General features: G+C 37.4%; 1 protein-coding gene across 3 annotated transcripts in view; it reads left to right on the top strand.

Moving 5' to 3' along the window:
• Window positions 1–722: 722 nt before the first annotated feature.
• LOC139969836 (snake venom 5'-nucleotidase-like) overlaps window positions 723–17,898 on the top strand; it is a 24,412-nt gene continuing 7,236 nt past the window's right edge. The window contains exons 1-9 of one of the 3 annotated variants that reach the window (XM_071975145.1): window positions 723–864; window positions 6,746–7,093; window positions 7,690–7,903; window positions 8,918–9,103; window positions 10,751–10,960; window positions 11,728–11,979; window positions 12,205–12,360; window positions 13,358–13,558; window positions 14,103–15,270. In XM_071975145.1, coding sequence (XP_071831246.1) covers window positions 847–864; window positions 6,746–7,093; window positions 7,690–7,903; window positions 8,918–9,103; window positions 10,751–10,960; window positions 11,728–11,979; window positions 12,205–12,360; window positions 13,358–13,558; window positions 14,103–14,278 — 1,761 coding nt within the window. In that variant the 5' untranslated portion in view covers window positions 723–846 and the 3' untranslated portion in view covers window positions 14,279–15,270. Of the gene's footprint in view, window positions 865–5,408; window positions 5,618–6,745; window positions 7,094–7,689; window positions 7,904–8,917; window positions 9,104–10,750; window positions 10,961–11,727; window positions 11,980–12,204; window positions 12,361–13,357; window positions 13,559–14,102; window positions 15,271–17,898 lie in introns of those variants that run through there. The other 2 variants (XR_011793812.1, XM_071975144.1) reach the window with 2 other exon arrangements.

Genomic DNA, 17,898 nt, shown 5'->3' with positions numbered 1-17,898 from the left:
ATGCAGTGGAAAAGCCTGACTAAATACAACCGCTGGTCCTCCAAGTTGGGGGTTGGGGTTGGGCGTGGGGTTAACAGCCCACCCCGCCGTGAAAAGCTTAACGTTAAGGTGCCATAAAGTTAGTTTTATATTCTGATTCATTTACTCGTAAAATAGTAGTTTAAAAATAGTCAGTATAGGTTTTATATTCTGATTCATTTACTCGTAAAATAGTAGTTTAAAGATAGTCAGTATAGGCCCCAAATTATAGCAAGCTATAATTGCTAAAAGTTTTCAAAAAGTACTTTCCTGGAGGTCTTTACTCTCCAAATTTTTCACAGACATTTTTAAGAAACATACAAGATGACTGATTGTCCAAGTGAGGAAAAAATATCTTCGAAGGTTGTAATAAACACAGTTTAAGAATTTTGACCAAAAGTGACCATATTTGAATATCTAGCATACTTGGGGCCAATACAGCATACCTTTAATTGCATTTCAACTTTTATGGTTTCCTCAAGAAAAGTGCATCTACTGAATTCTGTAAATTGTAAGTTCAAACGTAAAAGCGAAGCGTGTATCTGATGGCATTCGGTGTGATTTAGCGCAAAAGATATTTTAAAAAAAAAGGTTGGTAGGTTTGATGGTACAGTATATATATGTCAACCTGTATCATGATCTCTGTCCGTCGCGGTTATAGCACGACGCACCTGGAGAAATAAAAAAAAATAAGGGTCAGTCCAAGCACCAGTATATAGACAATCGGTCTGTTGGGTACCAGCGTGGTCACTCTCTCTCGCGCGCGCGTACCTATATTATATTACGAAACTTCCAAAAAACAGGGATTTGTCAGTCACCATACACAAAATGGGCGAGACATTTGATGTAAGTTACCTTTTTGTATTCTACTTATCATATTGACTGTTTTGTATTGTTTTTGTTTTTGTTGTTATTTACGTTCTTTTTGTTGTTGTCATGGTCGTTGCATTTTTTTTTGTTTTTTTTATTGATATTATTATACTTTTTTTCCTTCATATATCTGTATATTGAACTAAGTTATACGCTTTAATCTCGTTTCCGTAATTCTTATTGTCTCCTTTCACCGTTCATACTTGTTTATACATTTTTTTATTGGCCGTTTATATTTTTTTCTTTGGGCATACACTTATAAGGTATAATTATACTTCTATCCAATCTCAATGAATTTACTACAGATCTATGCTATTTGCGCTTGAAATGAGACACAATACCAAGTATCATTATATCGGTAAAGGCAACTGCCATGAACAGCTTGCCTAAACAACTAAGTGTTATAATTGGAGTATTGTCAGTTAATTATTCTATGTATCTGGTCCGTGAATCTGACCGTGTTGCAACCGTTAGCTTTCTGGCAATTGGTTTGTGGTCACGCGACCGTGCCTATTCCCTAGTACAGTACTATAGCTTACATGCTAAAATATGCTAAGATATTTGAGATATCACAGCTAACATATATGCTAACATAATTGGGATAGCACAGTTAAAATATTCGAGATAGCACAGCTAACATATGCTAAGATATTATAGATAGCACAGCTAACATATATGCTAACATAATTGGGATAGCACAGCTAACATATATGCTTACAAAATTGAGATAGCACAGTTAAAATATTAGAGATAGCACTGTTAGCATATTAGAGATAGCACTGTTAGCATATATGCTAACATAATTGGGATAGCACAGCTAACATATATGCTAACATAATTGAGATAGCACATTTAACATATTAGAGATAGCACTGCTAACAGATATGCTAACATAATTGAGATAGCACAGTTAAAATATTCGAGATAGCACAGCTAACAGATGCTAACATATTCGAGATAGCACAGTTAACATGTGCTAACATAATTGAGATGCCACAGTTAACATATGAGAGCACTGCTAACAGATATGCTAACATAATTGAGATAGCACAGTTAAAATATTCGAGATAGCACAGCTAACAGATGCTAACATATTCGAGATAGCACAGTTAGCATATTAGAGATAGCACAGTTAACATATTAGAGATAGCACAGTTAATATATAAGAGATAGCACAGTTTACATATTAGAGATATCACAGCTAATGCATACATGGAGAGAACAGCTAACATAGGAGGCTTGTGCGACCTCCAGAGTTGTAATCATCGAGGTAAATGAATCTGGAGAAACTATCACACAGTAAATACGCGCGTACGCACGTACCATGCATGGAGGGTCATGTGATGTGTTCCAGGGTGGTACTAATATATTACTCTCCCCATTACGCATGATGATTTCACCCAACTAGTACGTAAATGTGTATGCGTGCTTAGAGCAGCAGACGACACCCGTTACCTAGCAAAAACCGTGCCTGTAGCCTAACGTGATAGCTATATTCCCGTCGAGCAGCATTAGGCTCTGTTCCATGGAGAATTCCGTGGTTGCACTGAACTAAACATTTCCCCACATTTCCCATTTCTACATTCACTTATAGCAAGTAGTATTAACGTTAGGCCATATGAGACAAAGCTTGCCCCTGGAGCTGTATTAATAAGTAAGATCTATTATGTAGAAGGCCTGCCTTCATTCAAGAGAATAAGGTTGAACGTTAGCATATTAGCACTATTTCGTAGGCCTGAAGTACCAGTACCTTCTTACGCCGTTACTTCCCATGTTCGATCCGTCTTGGTGCAAATCTTTCACGAAGTCACTAACACTGTTCTCGAACTGCTACAGAGAAGTATCAGTTTGGTACCACCCTGGGACACATCACATGACCCTCCATGCATGGTACGCGCGCGCCCAATTGACATGAATCCTCCAGATTCATTTACCTCGATGTTGTATATAAGGACGGGGAGTTTTAATCCCAGTATGTCATTCTGAGCTGAGAATCTAAACCTATCATTTATCGTTTGCCTATTGTGAATATTTTGTTCAGAGCATTTGATATGCTACAGTGAAGTAGATTGTAAATATATTAGTTAACTGCAACTGCAGAAATTCCTGTCTTAATCTTATTTCTACCACTGAAGTTTCTAGGCTTCCGAACATCTAACTTCGAAGTATATCAACTACGCCGCTGGTGAACGTTACATAAGAACAATCTTATTCCGTTTGAGATATATCACAGATTTAATATCACAGATTTAATATTTCTTTGATTGATCAAGTCTAAATATGATATCATCTAGTCACATGTGCTTCAGTCTTTTATGATTTTTCTTTTATTTATTGTAATGTTTATTTTCTGTAATTGTAGATGGCTTTAAATGCATTGAAGACTCGCCCAACCGCGTGCCGCGCTCTGAAACAGTAAACTTTCCGTTGCTTGCAAGTGAAGTTTTCTTCTTGTCGCTACAAAATGCAGACAGTAATGAAACGTGATACCTTGTTATCTTTTATCTAGACCTGAGATGTGCATCGCTGCTATGTACACTGTGTTGTGGGTATTGACCGTAGCTGTATATTTGTATTGACTGTACACTAGTGTCTAATTACCGACGGTAGCAAGCTGTGTGTGTATTTTCTGGGATCGATGGTGCATGGTATATAATACTTTCTTTGTGCGCGAGTCTTCACTCCCTCTAATATAAAATGCTAAATCTAAAACACCGAAGCTGTTTACATGACTTTATGATGACATTAGCTTCGATGTCGACACTGTCAGCATTCTACATTGAAATTCATGAAAAGAAAAACAAAAAGAGAAATTAATATAGTTCCAGATCCTAGCGTCACTATATGTCACCAAAAATATCAATAATGACATCTCCCAGACACGATTTAACTACAATATCGCAAAACCAGAGCAAGCTTTTTCTTAGCCATTTGGTGGAGATATTCGTCAGAAAAATCTCATAAGAGCCCAAGATGATAGTTCTCTTGAAAGATCATCAGTACTCCCCTGCCACCGCCTCGTATCCCCTGCCATCCCCGCCCCCTGCCATCCCCCCGTCTCCCCCTCCACCCCCTCCCAACATATACCAGCAAATTTAATAATAGTGCATGTGAAGTTGGATCTTCAACTATAAATAGCTAGCCTATAGTTACTGCTGTTATATAAATCATTGTATTCCACAGCACCCAAGTAGTAAAAGAACGCATGGATGATAAAAGAGGCGCAATAGATTTACAAAGACGCAGGGTCGAATTGTAACGGCTGTAAAAAAAATTCTGCGGGTTATATACAAAGTGGATTGTGCAATATACATACGGGTCTTTTCCATATATAGAGTAATAAATCTAATGGGACGGTTGAGAAGTAACAGAAGCTAATGTCCTTCTAAAACCAAAGGGCCCCTTGATATCACACTGATATAAGTATAACACTACTTGAAATGAGCGAAGTAAGCATATGCCTGTGTGAAGAATTTCCCTGCGGAAAGACTTATACTTCTCCATGTATATGCCCTGCACTTGTTTTACTTTAAAAAAATTAAACAATTTAAAATTATGGATGAACACCTGCATTTTAATATTGGATTTGTACAATATGGTGATGGGCTATGGTAAACTAGTCTTGGATGTGAGAAAAAATGTTAATATGTTACCTTAGCCCACGAAATCCCCCCCCCCCAAAAAAACCCAAGATGGAACCTGGACACGAAAAACCAAACAACGAACCAACTGATCCGCTCCTCAACCCCAGTTCCCTTACATCAAGAATGTGACTGTGTGGTCATCGATGTCAGGTGTGTATCACGGCTCCCCTAGAAGGGGAACATAATGCTATACATGATCTTAGCCAAAAGGCCGAGAAGCGATCTTAGCCAACTATCTTGGTTCGTGGAGTGAACCCATTTCTAAGACACAATTATCCCTACGTCAAAATTATATAGCATGCGTTTTAAGAAAAAGTCCAGGAAAAGAAAGCCCAGGAAAGAACCTGTGCACGAAAACCAAACTACTGAACGACTGATCCGCTTCTAACCCCAGTCCCCTTGCATCGGCACTGTGACTGTGTGATCATCCTCAGGTGTGCATCACCATTCCCGAAGGGAACAGATACTACACATGATCTTCGCCAAAAGGCTGAGAAGCGATCTTAGCCAACTATCTTGGTTGGTATATAGAGTGAACCCATATCTAAGACCCAATTATCCTTTACACTAAAATTGTAAAGCATGTGGCTATGCACCGCCCACCACCACCTGTAAGATACTATTCAACGCCGTAAGTAAACACATAAGTAAAATGTAAGGTAACCAAATCAAATTGAATGACCAAGAAGAGACTAGACTAGATATTTTTTCGTATGCAAATTTGAAATATGCAAAACATCTGCTTAAATTAATCTCCGGAATCTACGAGGCTGGTTTTCTATACAATTTATTGTGTAGGTTACACAATATATACTGCTATAGCGTACTGATGGAGTCGGAGGTCACGTGATCTTGTTTTCTTGTATTCTTGTAGTTTCTTTCTTAAATGGATCAGTAGTTTGGTTTACGTTGCCTCTCGCAGGCTCGTTTCTCGGGTGACTTTTCTTAAACAGTATTTCTTTCTTGTTTTAAGTTTTGTTCATGTGTTATGTGATTAATATATATATATATATATATATATATATATACTGTGGTTCAGGAAACAACTTAACCTAAAAGGCGGAGAAATGGAGTCCATGAGACAAGTGAGTTTTACGTATGTAATTATTTAAATTCTTCGAAAATTGTCCATAACTGTTATGTATATAGGATTGCTATACATGTGTTTATGTTCACTGTGTATATAATACTATATAATACTTGATTTCAGCGCGTGGTTTACATCTGTTATGTATACGTATCATGTGTAATGGAACATTCAAACATAAATTAATTTTATACCAAATCTAATAAATATTTCTATGTGGCTATAACTATTTTTTAGCTAATAATTTATTTTTCCTCATTAATATTATTTCTATAATTGTATTTAGTTTTATTGTTCTCAACTAGTATTTTTTAAAACCATTTTCTACAATACCATTACATTTGTGCCCACAAATATATTGGAATCTTTTACGGAACGCGGATTGCAAGGTCGGCAATGGCTGTAACGCGGATGGCTATACGTCGGTAAATGTTACCGATAGATTCGTCCACCACGGCAAGATACAGAAACGTTGTACTCAAAGCCGAAGCCAAAGTAAATTAATCAGGTCACACATCCAGAGTCTATGCATGATAAGTTCTTCAATACCGCTCTTATTACTTTCGGAAACATATCATATCGCTGTTTTAATTTTTTGGAGTCTTGTCCTAATATCGATTGATACATATGCATATGCATATGCAAACAATTAATCATTGAGATAAGTGATCCATAAATCATATCGTTATAATAATCCCATAATTTAAAATTCATGAAGTGATTATGGATATGATTAGTCCATGGAATGTAACACTATAAGCATGTAACACGTTATTATGCTTTGCTTAACGCAGACATTTTGTTTTTTGCCCGAGCTCCTATGCAGTCTTTGATATCACCCTTGAATAAGAATAGAGTATATGAAGTACTGGTATGTTGAGTGTTATATCCCGAACACATGGGAAGGGTTGCGACAGTTAAGGGGATAAACATACATGCATTTAATATGACGTTTATACAACCTTATCACCACAAGCGATCCCCCCCCCCCCCCATTGTATTCTCTCTCGCGATGGCTAAATGTGTTTAACGCCAATAACTATATACTTTTTCATTCATTGTATAACATTTTATGGATTATTCTCTACCATTATTTAATAAAAAATATGTTTCTGGCTTTCCTCAGAGATCAAACCGTTTTGTTCGACTGGTCCTTCTTTGCATCGTCTGCTGTTCAACTTTCAGCCAGTATGTCGCCGCTCTTGAGGTCGCTCTTCTTCATACGAATGATGTTCACTCTCGATTTGAACAGACGGACAAAGATGGCGGTGATTGTACGACCGAGGAAGCTACGAACAACGAATGTTACGGAGGCGTCGCTCGTCGAATGACGAAAATTAAGGAATTAAGAGCGGAGAATCAAAACACCATTTTACTGGATGGAGGGGATCAGTTTCTAGGATCGGGATGGTTTTATCATTACCAAGGAGCCGCCGCTGCTTACTTTATGAATCTTCTGGGCTATGACGCCATGGTAGGGTATACTGACTAGAGATTACTAGTCATTAGAGAGAAATTGTGAACTTTGCAGATGGTAGGAGTCAATGGGTCAGAATAACGGACAACATTAGGAATGGCAAAAAAAAATACCTATTACATCTCCCACTTTTAGTCTTTTGATTAAAATAGAGCAGACACCTCAGAGATCCGTATATCTTGCCGAAATTCATAATTCCCCTGTATACTGCAATATTCATCCATGTTTGATCATTTAGAGAACCCCCTTTATATACCCCCTTTAATATAATATCAGTCATTGTTTATTCATTTGATTTGTTAACCTTTTTAAGAATCTTATACTATTATACATTTAATTCTAAATTGTTTTTTCACACGTTGTTTTCATTTTGATTTTGTATAGGTCCTTTTTTCTTGATAAATATTTGATACATTTATACTGGTTTTAATAAATGAATGAATGAATAACGACTGACAAGCTCGAGTCGCTTCTAGAGTCGATTTGATGTGAAGGGTGATATCTATGGTTTTTACATGATAATAACTATTGTCTTATGTTGCTTGTTAATTAATGAATTATTAATTGTGTTTCTCTCTCGTCTCTGCATATAGGCACTTGGAAATCACGAGTTTGATACCGGTGTACAAACCTTGATAAGTTTTCTCAATGCGGTTACCTTTCCAGTCGTTAGTTGTAACATTGACCCTAGAGACGAACCCGGAATACAAGAACTCTTTACTAAAAGTACCGTGATTAAGGTAGCAGGGGAAAAGATTGGAATCGTTGGGTACACATACTCGAGGACGCCATCTATTTCAAACCCAGGTAGGGAAACCCCATTATACTCATGTTTATGCATGAATGTTGCAGACTGGTGTATATAGTGAGTTTGTGTACTCACACTGTTGGTTCTAGCGTAGTGCTAATCGGATTTGAACTAACCTTACAATTTTGGCCATGAGGTGCCACATTAATCTCATATCAGACAACGGGGAGATGGGTTAAAGGCATTGAAGACTCGCCCCAACCGCGTGCGGCCATCTGAAAATGTAAACTTTATGTTGCTTGCAAGTGACGTTTTGTTCGTATCGCTACAAAATGCAGACAGTAATGAAACGTGCTACCTTGTTATCTTTAGCTGGACCTGAGATGTCCATCGCTGTCGTTTGTACACTGTGCTGTGGGTATTGACCACAGCTGTATGTAATGACTGTACACTAGTGTCTAATTACCGACGGTAGCAAGCTGTGTGTGTATTTTCTGGGATCGATGGTTGTGTCTAATACTTCTGTTACACCTCATTCGAAGCTAGGTCAGATTACCGGCATTGGACGTTTCTTTTTGCGCGAGTCTTCACACCCTTTAATTGTACTCGGTATCAGGACTAGTTTGAATGGTGCTGTATAGCCTGAACTATATAGTGCAAACAGAGGCACTTGTACTCATGTGAGAGCCTCGTACTCGCATTTGTAACTAATACCAAAGGGGAATAATTCTTGTACTCTAATAATGTACTAATGCTGTTTGTACTCGTACGTCAAGTCTGTTACGCGGAATCATGCGTCGACACACACTCACACGTAATGGTTCGTTTTTTGACGGCATACGTTTGGGTCGCTCCCCATAGTTTGCGGACGTTCGGTGTGCAATTAACTATATATAATATGGTCACGTTTACCATTTTTTGAAATTTGCTTGAAAAGTACATTTGGGGGGGGGGGGGGATTGTCATTTGGTTTTCCTTTTTGATTCACCAAAACTAGTGATAGATCTTGAGTCTATATTTGTGAATATGTTTGTGTGTTAACTAGTACTATCTGTTTGTGTTAATCATTGCAGGTAAGTTGATCTTCGAAAAGGAAATCAGTGCCATTCAACGTGAAGTCGACAAACTAACGTCTGGTGGAATCGACAAAATTATCGCTCTTGGAAACTCCGGTTACGACATGGAAGTCAAAATTGCCAGAGAGACTAGAGGTATTGACGTCATCGCTGGAGGAAATTCCTTCAAATTTCTCTATTCAGGTAAAACTTTTGTTATCGCCTTCAGGATCCACACCAATGCAAAATGACATTATTTACTCTACTGCTTTCGTATGGAACGCGAAAAGGGAAAACTTATTTCGTTGTCTAAACTAAGTTTGTTGTTTTCTAAACTAAAGTTGTTGCTGCTGTTTTACCACGTTGTTGCTCAAACTCACGTTGATGTCTAAACATACGTCGTTGTCTAAACTTACGTTGTTGCCATCGGCGCTGTTCAAAATTGCTCAACCGCGTAATGTTAACCAGAATGCAACATGCATTGAGGTTTCGATGACTTCAGTGCTATAGATTTCTGCTTGTTAGTATAAGCAGAACTAGCTGTTACAATAGAAACGGCCCGAACCACCATTTTTATACAAAAACACTATGGCATGATAAACACATGTCAGTCTACTGTGCGTGGCAATACACACCTCTACCAAAAACGATAGGGGTCTTGGAGGTCCAAGCCCATTTGCGGGTCACTAAAGGTCAAATTGTGAAATCCTTGTAAACACGATAACTCAAGAAGGGAAAGTTGGACGAATCATATATTTAGAATGTAGTTGTGACACGTTCAGTAAAAGATTTTATTGAGGTCAAAGGTCATTTGGAGTCACCAGACGCCAAATTGTGGAAACCTTGTTTCATATGCTACCGTATCTCCCACCGCCAGATGTGCGTTACATCTCATACGAATAGGAGGCTGCACGGTAAACAATTTTTAAAATGTTATAGGCTATGCATAAACGCTGTGAATGTCGGAAATCAAGTAAAACGAGTGTCTACACAAAGTACCAGCATAAAAATACTGCATTTTTAAACTGATTTCATTGAGCTCCTTCAACAATGTGTAAAGATAATCTGGGAATGTCGGTAATCAAGTAAAACGAGTGTCGAGACAAAATGCCAGCATAAAATACTGCACTTTTAAACATATTTATTACAACCAGTAAACGATGTCTGGATATGTTGTGAAAGTCGGCAATCAAGTAAAACGAGTGACAGGAATATTACTAGAGACAGAGGTTTTCGTCCCGATCGAACACCAATTGCGTTTATTATATGACCTATACTTTTACTATAGTGTATAGTTGTAAAGATGCGATCGTATCACTGCCTGTCCTTTTGAATGCTCTACACAATATATATGGCGGATACATCCAGTGCCCTAGCTTCGCTGTTTACAGGGGCGGCCGCCCGACCTTCATTTCGCCTGCTAGATAGCAACGAAAGTGTAGACATCAACGTGACAACAGCAACATGGTAAAATAGCAGCAACAACTTTAGTTTAGACAGCAACAAACTTAGAAACAACAAAATAATGTTGCCCTTTTCGCGTTCCATACTTTCTTAGCTGTCTCCAATTAACATCTTCGCTTTAATATAAGTTAGGTGGTAAACGTTTGAGCACGTCGCCCTCACTCACCCACTTGCCACCTCTACAGTCAGACTGGGGATTTTTTTTTTCTCAAAAAATCAAAAATTATGTTTAGACATAATTTTACACCTATTTGTATTCTAAATATAAATAAGTATTCACCATTTGAAGTCTTCACTTTGATTCTTTCTGGGGAAGTACCCCACCCCACCCCACCCCCCGCCTCACCCCCCATGCACTTTCATACATCCTTTGTCTCATGTATACAGGTACACCTCCAACCGATGACGTCGTAACTGGGCCATACCCAACAATAGTTTACCCTCATGATGACCATCGATCAAGGGATAAAGTACTTCTGGTACAGGACCCGGCGTATGGAAAATATCTTGGTTTTCTGAAAGTAACCTTTGACGACGAAGGTCGTGTGACACACTACAGTGGTAATCCCGTAGTGTTAGATCATACTGTCGAAGAAGGTAATTATACAATCGGGTGAGGATTCAGTTGGGATGGATTGTACACATACTTAGAAGCATAACCTTGTTAATAATAGACCTAACTATGTCTCAGAATGAACCATTAAATGTTATTTTGTTCCAGACCCCCCACCCTTAAGATGAGAGTGTACATCGACAAACCCAGGGCCCAACCACTCCTTCATAAATTCCTGGACCCGTCCCTGGATACAAAACAATTATTTCAAACAAACCTGTTCATTGTTTATCCTTCTCACTTCCTCTCCCTACCGAAATTACCATTCTGTGATAACATTCTTGTATTATCGACATTATCTCCATATGTACAAATCGTTTTTGTATTGCGTGAATCCTATAGTATTTCTGTTCGCAGCTAATCCTGATAACTTGGAAGTTTAATCTCGAGATTATCAAGCAATGTCGAAGTAAACCATTGCAATTTTTCCATTTATGTATCTTTCTTGGTAAATACTCAAAATCAGTTAGGTTTTATAGTTTCATCAGCCTCTTCCTACATGTCTTTACACAACAACTGTACTTCAATCTACTGCCTGTGATTTATGTCACTACTGGCCAATTTCATCGATGGAACTGCGCATAATGGACATTAAAGTACTAATTGTAGATGAAGATTCATAAATCGCTTTACACTCTCGATGATTGAGGATTGAATATTTTTGCTTCAGAGTCTTAGAATATGAAAACAAACTAAATCAACTTGATAAGTATACGAGTGACCCAATCGGAATCTCGTTTCTATGCGACAGATCCCGAAACATTGTCGGAAATAAACGAATGGGGCGAGGCAGTCCGGCAATCGTCTGATGCGGTCGTAGGAGATACTCTTGTTCATTTAGACGGAGGCCGAGAAAGTTGCCGTCTCAGAGAATGTAATCTCGGAAACGTTGTTACCGATGCGATGTTGGCCGCTCACGTGACCTCACAGGGAGACGATGGTTGGAGTGACGTCACCATGGCCATTTTGAATGGGGGCGCTATAAGATCTTCGATTAATCAAGGTAATTTTGCTAAGCCATCGACAGTTGTAATTAAGACATATAAATATTGCCATTTTATTTATGTACATTTTCTTCTATTATTGTTATTTTGAATCCCAAGATAAACCAAAGTTTCTCTAAACTATGTTTTTTTTTCCAATAATTAACTTAATGTTGAGCAATTAAAATTTGATTCGAGGGAGTGCTAGCAACTATGTTAATAATGACAATATTTTCAATTTCCAGGAACTATTCGTAACGGTGATGTCACAAACGTCCTTCCCTTTATGGATACTATTGATGTGGTAGAGCTTAATGGCCATCACCTAATCGAAGCTTTGGAACACGCTGTCGAATCGATCGATCAAGTTAAACTTCCCGGATTTTTCCTTCAAGTTTCCGGTAAAATTATTCATTCTCTTTCAGCATTATTCCATGCACACTCAAACAATTGGACCATTCTCGTCCGTTACTTCAACTACCAGTATTGCAAGGATATATGCGTTCCTTCAAATATCGGATATTTTTCTTACCTAAACAGGTAATCGCGTTTGGTGGTAACTTCCATAGTTTGTTATTGTTTCGGTTTACTGAGCGTATTAATATGACTCACTCTAAGCTACCACCCTAAAATTTGTTCACCAACATTAAAGAGACTACAGACCCTACCACCTTTATTGGTCTATATGTTATGGATTGAAGACTAAAAAAAACATTGATTAACTTCCTCAAACAGCTAACAAAATCTTATTCCGCCTCTGAGATATCACAGACAAATCATAACATGACATGCCGTGTCTTGTCAATTTTAATCTCGCCGCTCATTCTTCATCTATATACATGAAAGAATGTCAAACTAAATCCTTATAACGTCCCATATTAAAGACGATTAGTAGATGGGTGGGTGTCTGTTTCTCCGTCAGCCAAACGTTACCAAAATAGTGGTTTCCAACTTCCATTACTCCTCCCTGAACTGTCTCCCGTTTCAAGTCATGCATTTTCCCATCCATCTAACCTGCCAAAATTTTAATATCGTTTTAGAACTGCGCCCTCATTTTCGTACTTGAGGCTAACCACGCACTCCACTTACTTCCGAATCAACCATTCTGAAGAAAAATACCGCCATTCGCGAGAGAACAAGAAACGGGGGGTGGGAGAGGGGGGGGGGTGGGGAGTATAAAAACGCTGCCAGGTTTAGCAGGTTAGGTAAATGGGAGAGTTCATTATCTGAAAGGAGACAGATTAGTATAACGTCGTTCGTAAAATACTAGGCGTATGTAAACAAACAATTGCGCAAGATGTATCATTAATTCGTAAAGAGTATATGAGGTGACGTCACCCGAAGTCTTTACAAAAGAACACTGCAGTCTAATATAATACCGTATCGTACCTTCCCAAGGTTTGAAAATCGCTTACGATTTGGACAATGACCCCGGAAGACGAGTAACGTCAGTGGAGGTACTCTGTGGAGACTGTGAAATACCCGAGTACGAAGAACTACAGAGGGGCAAGCTGTATAAGATCGTGATGACGTCATATTTAGCTAGAGGAGGTGATGGGTTCAAGATGATTAAGGATAACATACAGAATCAGAAAACTGGTATGTGAATTTAATCTGAAAATTACTGAATTTTTGCATATTTTGGAATCTTCACAGTGGTTTTACTGAAAGTTGGAATCACTTTGATCTTTCTTAGTTTGCCATGTTTGTACGAATGTCAACCTATTTGCTTTGTTTTTGTTGAAACCTGTTAACGTTTGATTGTCTTCTAGCAATGTTATGGATTCAAATGTTATCGTGTTAATTTTTTTCGAGCTTCAGATAACCTGGAATTGTCGGTTTGATATTTACATGAGATGAATTAGAATTTTTTTAGTTTTTTTAAACTATTCCTTTTTTGAAATCTGGTAAACCGGTTTAACTGTTACTGTTTTGAATGTCTCATTGAGTGAAAACGACCTCAAAGTGACAATAATATAAACCCGCAGATGCCTAAAATGTTCGAATGTGATCTTTAACAACCAATTTTACCAGGAAAGCAGGTGAGAGGAGAGTGAATTTGGGTGTGGTGAGAGGTGTGGTCGAAGGACCCCAATGATCGTTATTTCATTATTTTTTTATTTTCATAATTCATAATTAATAGGGCACCTGGATTCATCCGTACTCAGCGATTACATCAATAAATATTCACCGATAACTCAGGGCTTGGAACAGAGGATAAAGGTTACCGGTGAGATCCCGTCAAGCTCTACCAGCCTACAGTCATCTTTACTACTTATGATGCTCATCATATCCCTTCTCACTGGTCTAATGGCTTAGTCAAATCATACTAAAGATCTTAGTCATTTAGTCAGTTGACCAACAACAATTACGCACAGGCATGATATGAACACACACTATACCAGTTTTAAGCCATGTTTCTCATCATCGTTATAAGTCATTTGTTATTAGGTGTAGGCCTACAATGGTATTGGTTGTGGGGTATACAGGCAGTCCCCAAGGTGAATGGGTGGGGTGGTTCACACTCCTCGCCCCCCCCCCCCACTACCTCATCCATGCCTGTGTGACTGTCTATCTTTTAGTTATACAGTGGTGATATACTGTTGTATGTTTAGTTCCAAACTGTGAACACATGAATATTACTTGTATTTTAACCAATGTTCTTTTCTGTTGTTTGATATAACGTTAGTTTTCTCTATATTTATGCACTGTGATTTCTAACTTACTGCAATTTTTTTTTTAATTAATTGCATTGTTTTTCTTCAAATTTCATAATCTTTATATACAAATATTTTTTACCCACCCTAAGCCACTCACTTTCCCAGCATGCCTTCTCCCACTTACAATCCCCCACCAACCTTCCCCACCCATTTATATTAAAAAAAATCTGTAAATTACAAAATACAACTATTTGTTGATTGTTGGGATGCACGATGACGTCATGATATACTAAATTCTTCTTACTCTTTGTTTATTTTCATTTCTTCGTTTTATGGAGAAAGATTGATTGTTTTTTCCTTTGAATATCTTTCCTTTTTTTTCTGAAGTTGTGAAGAACCTCAAATTAATAGCCTAACCTGTAAAGATTATTATAGGCTACATTGCTGACAAATATGTACAACTTATAATTGTTCCATGCGATTGTTCGTATATCAGCTATAAATATTATGTGAAGAAATTCATTTCAACCTAAGAAGTCCTCATGTTATTGATTTTGTCTCTGTGTGATCCATACTAATCGGAAATACAAACATATTATCAATAAAAATATTATTTGAAACGATGTCCATTTTTCTTTCACATAAATACCACGATCTTGTATTATTGGCATTTTTTAATTCTCCATTTGGGAAAATCATATTCATTTATTTAAAATCCTCAACTGTTTATCGAGGACACAATAGATATCACTTCTAGCTTTGGTATAGCAAACCATGTGACTAACAGGAATTATCACGTGATTCTGACGCCAAGGCGCTCGCGGTGTTTTATCCGTGTTCCGAGTTATTTATGTCCCACCCCCCCCAACCTTCCCACACCTTTCAATTAGGATTGACGCCACTGACCTCCTCCGCCATCAGGGGTTCCCAGTTATATACACACCGGACATGGTTTGGTGAGAATTAGTCAGGTTTTGAACATACAGGGTAAAACACACCTTTGTGGGGACATATTCAATGACCTCAGTTGATTTTGTGCGGACACAGAAAGTTTCAAGGAACTTAAAATACATATAGTGAATAGCGAAAATGAGGTAGTAACCCATTATATGATCATATTTGCCTAAATTTGAGGAACAAATTGGGTAGAGGGCCACTTGAAAAAAAAAACAAAGATATTCCCCTAAAGTATACGGATGCTATTATATTACAAGAAGCAATTTTTTGAATAGAAACATTCCAATGCCACCCTAAATGTTATTTTACGCTATGTCGCCCTAAGTGTTATGAAAGAGTTAAATTCACTTAGGGCGACATATATGTGCCTCTAATTAATTAGTTAATTATTATTTACATGCATTTTAAAGGAATTATTATAAATAGCACCCATACTGAAGTCCTAACAACGATCCAGTGTGACGACATAACATTAAAACGCCAATTTGGCCCTGATAGTTTTGTTATTCTATGTCGCCCAAAGTGTTTTGAAAAGAGTTAATTCACTTAGGGCGACATCTATCTATGTGCCCCTAATGGATTATTTAAATTCCTCTCTATAAGTATTTTTATAAATAGCAACTATACTGAAGTCCTAACAATGGTTTAGTGTGACGAAATAACATGAAATCGCCAATTGTTCCATACTGTGTATCCCAATGGTCTAATTTAATATATATATATATATATATATATATATATATATATATATATATATATATATATATATATATATATATATATATATATATATGTCAGAGAGTTGTCTGATGATCGCTCAACTCGTGAAACTCTGAGTAACAAACTACTAGTGTTCCACTAGTCTCAACCAATACTCACCTATACTTCGCTCTGTCCACCGGACATAGAGCACGCCAACCAACCAATCGTAAATATATATATATATATATATATATATATATATATATATATATATATATATATATATATATATATTCATATATATATATATATATATATATATATATATATATATATATATATATATATATATATATAGGTCAGAGAGTTGTCTGATGATCGCTCAACTCGTGAAACTCTGAGTAACAAACTACTAGTGTTCCACTAGTCTCAACCAATACTCACCTATACTTCGCTCTGTCCACCGGACATAGAGCACGCCAACCAACCAATCGTAAATATATATATATATATATATATATATATATATATATACATATATATATATATATATATTAGCTGTGATATTAGAACCGTCACATATAGGATCGTGTATCGCTTCAAACATAAGAACATTTCCTTCAATTTTTCATATCAATTATGGCGTCTTTTGTATCTGGCCTAGCTTATCTTCTGTCTGTGATATGGCCGTACAGATGATTGCTGCGGGCTACCTTGCGTCGCATTAGGACTAATATCATAGGTTCTTGCGATGCATCAAACCCAGAGATATGGATAGCCGAAACGCCTCCCTCGGGGGTCCCTACAATTCCCTACTCGGTCTTCTTGAAACCTATCCCTATCAAAGATTACTCAAACAATACAATTTCCCCTCTATATTTACGAGAAAATGATATAATATCTCTTTGTGTTCAACCTGCCCAGCTTTCCGTTAAAAGGTTCCCAAGCGTCGTTCTTACCCATTGTTGTAGCCGTTTACCTCGGGGTGTCGAAGTCGTAAGGAAATAGCCCGTCTGTTTACGATACAGCTTTAGAGAACCCCAAAGCCGGTCAAATCCACAATCGTACAAGCCCTTCCATCCGTTCTTTGAATAATAATTTACATTTCGAGAAAAAACAGATTTGGTGTCTCTCTATCTTTTTTTTTTTGTTACTTCTTTTTTTTTTCTCACCCCTTCTTGGGCACGCAGGTGTCTGAAGTGCAATTAAACGTTTTAAGGATAGGTTTGTCTTTCTATTATGGATAGTAGCTGCATATTACTGTATTATGGCATATGGAATTATGAAAAATACGTAAATGAAGAATTTGTTATGGTTACGTTTGCTTGACCGCATGTTATAAGGGACGGTTGTTGATGAGATTGTTCACAGAATGTTGAACCATATCAACTCTTCTCATCATAACAGAAATATTGTGACTCCAATGACCTAATCAAGTCGGAAATATGATGACAAAGATGGTACAAATTCGGAATTATGACGAGATGGAACAATTTTTCAAAAATTAATACTTTTGGATCAGTTATAAGTATCAGGTCCATTAGTGTTAATTTGGTGTGATTTCAACGCACGGATAAGCTATTGCCATTATTACGTAACAGTCGAAACTCGGATAGACCA

Source organism: Apostichopus japonicus, chromosome 7 (assembly GCF_037975245.1).
Source record: "Apostichopus japonicus isolate 1M-3 chromosome 7, ASM3797524v1, whole genome shotgun sequence".
Classification (NCBI taxonomy): domain Eukaryota; kingdom Metazoa; phylum Echinodermata; class Holothuroidea; order Aspidochirotida; family Stichopodidae; genus Apostichopus; species Apostichopus japonicus.
This window is presented reverse-complemented; position numbering and strand designations above follow the sequence as displayed.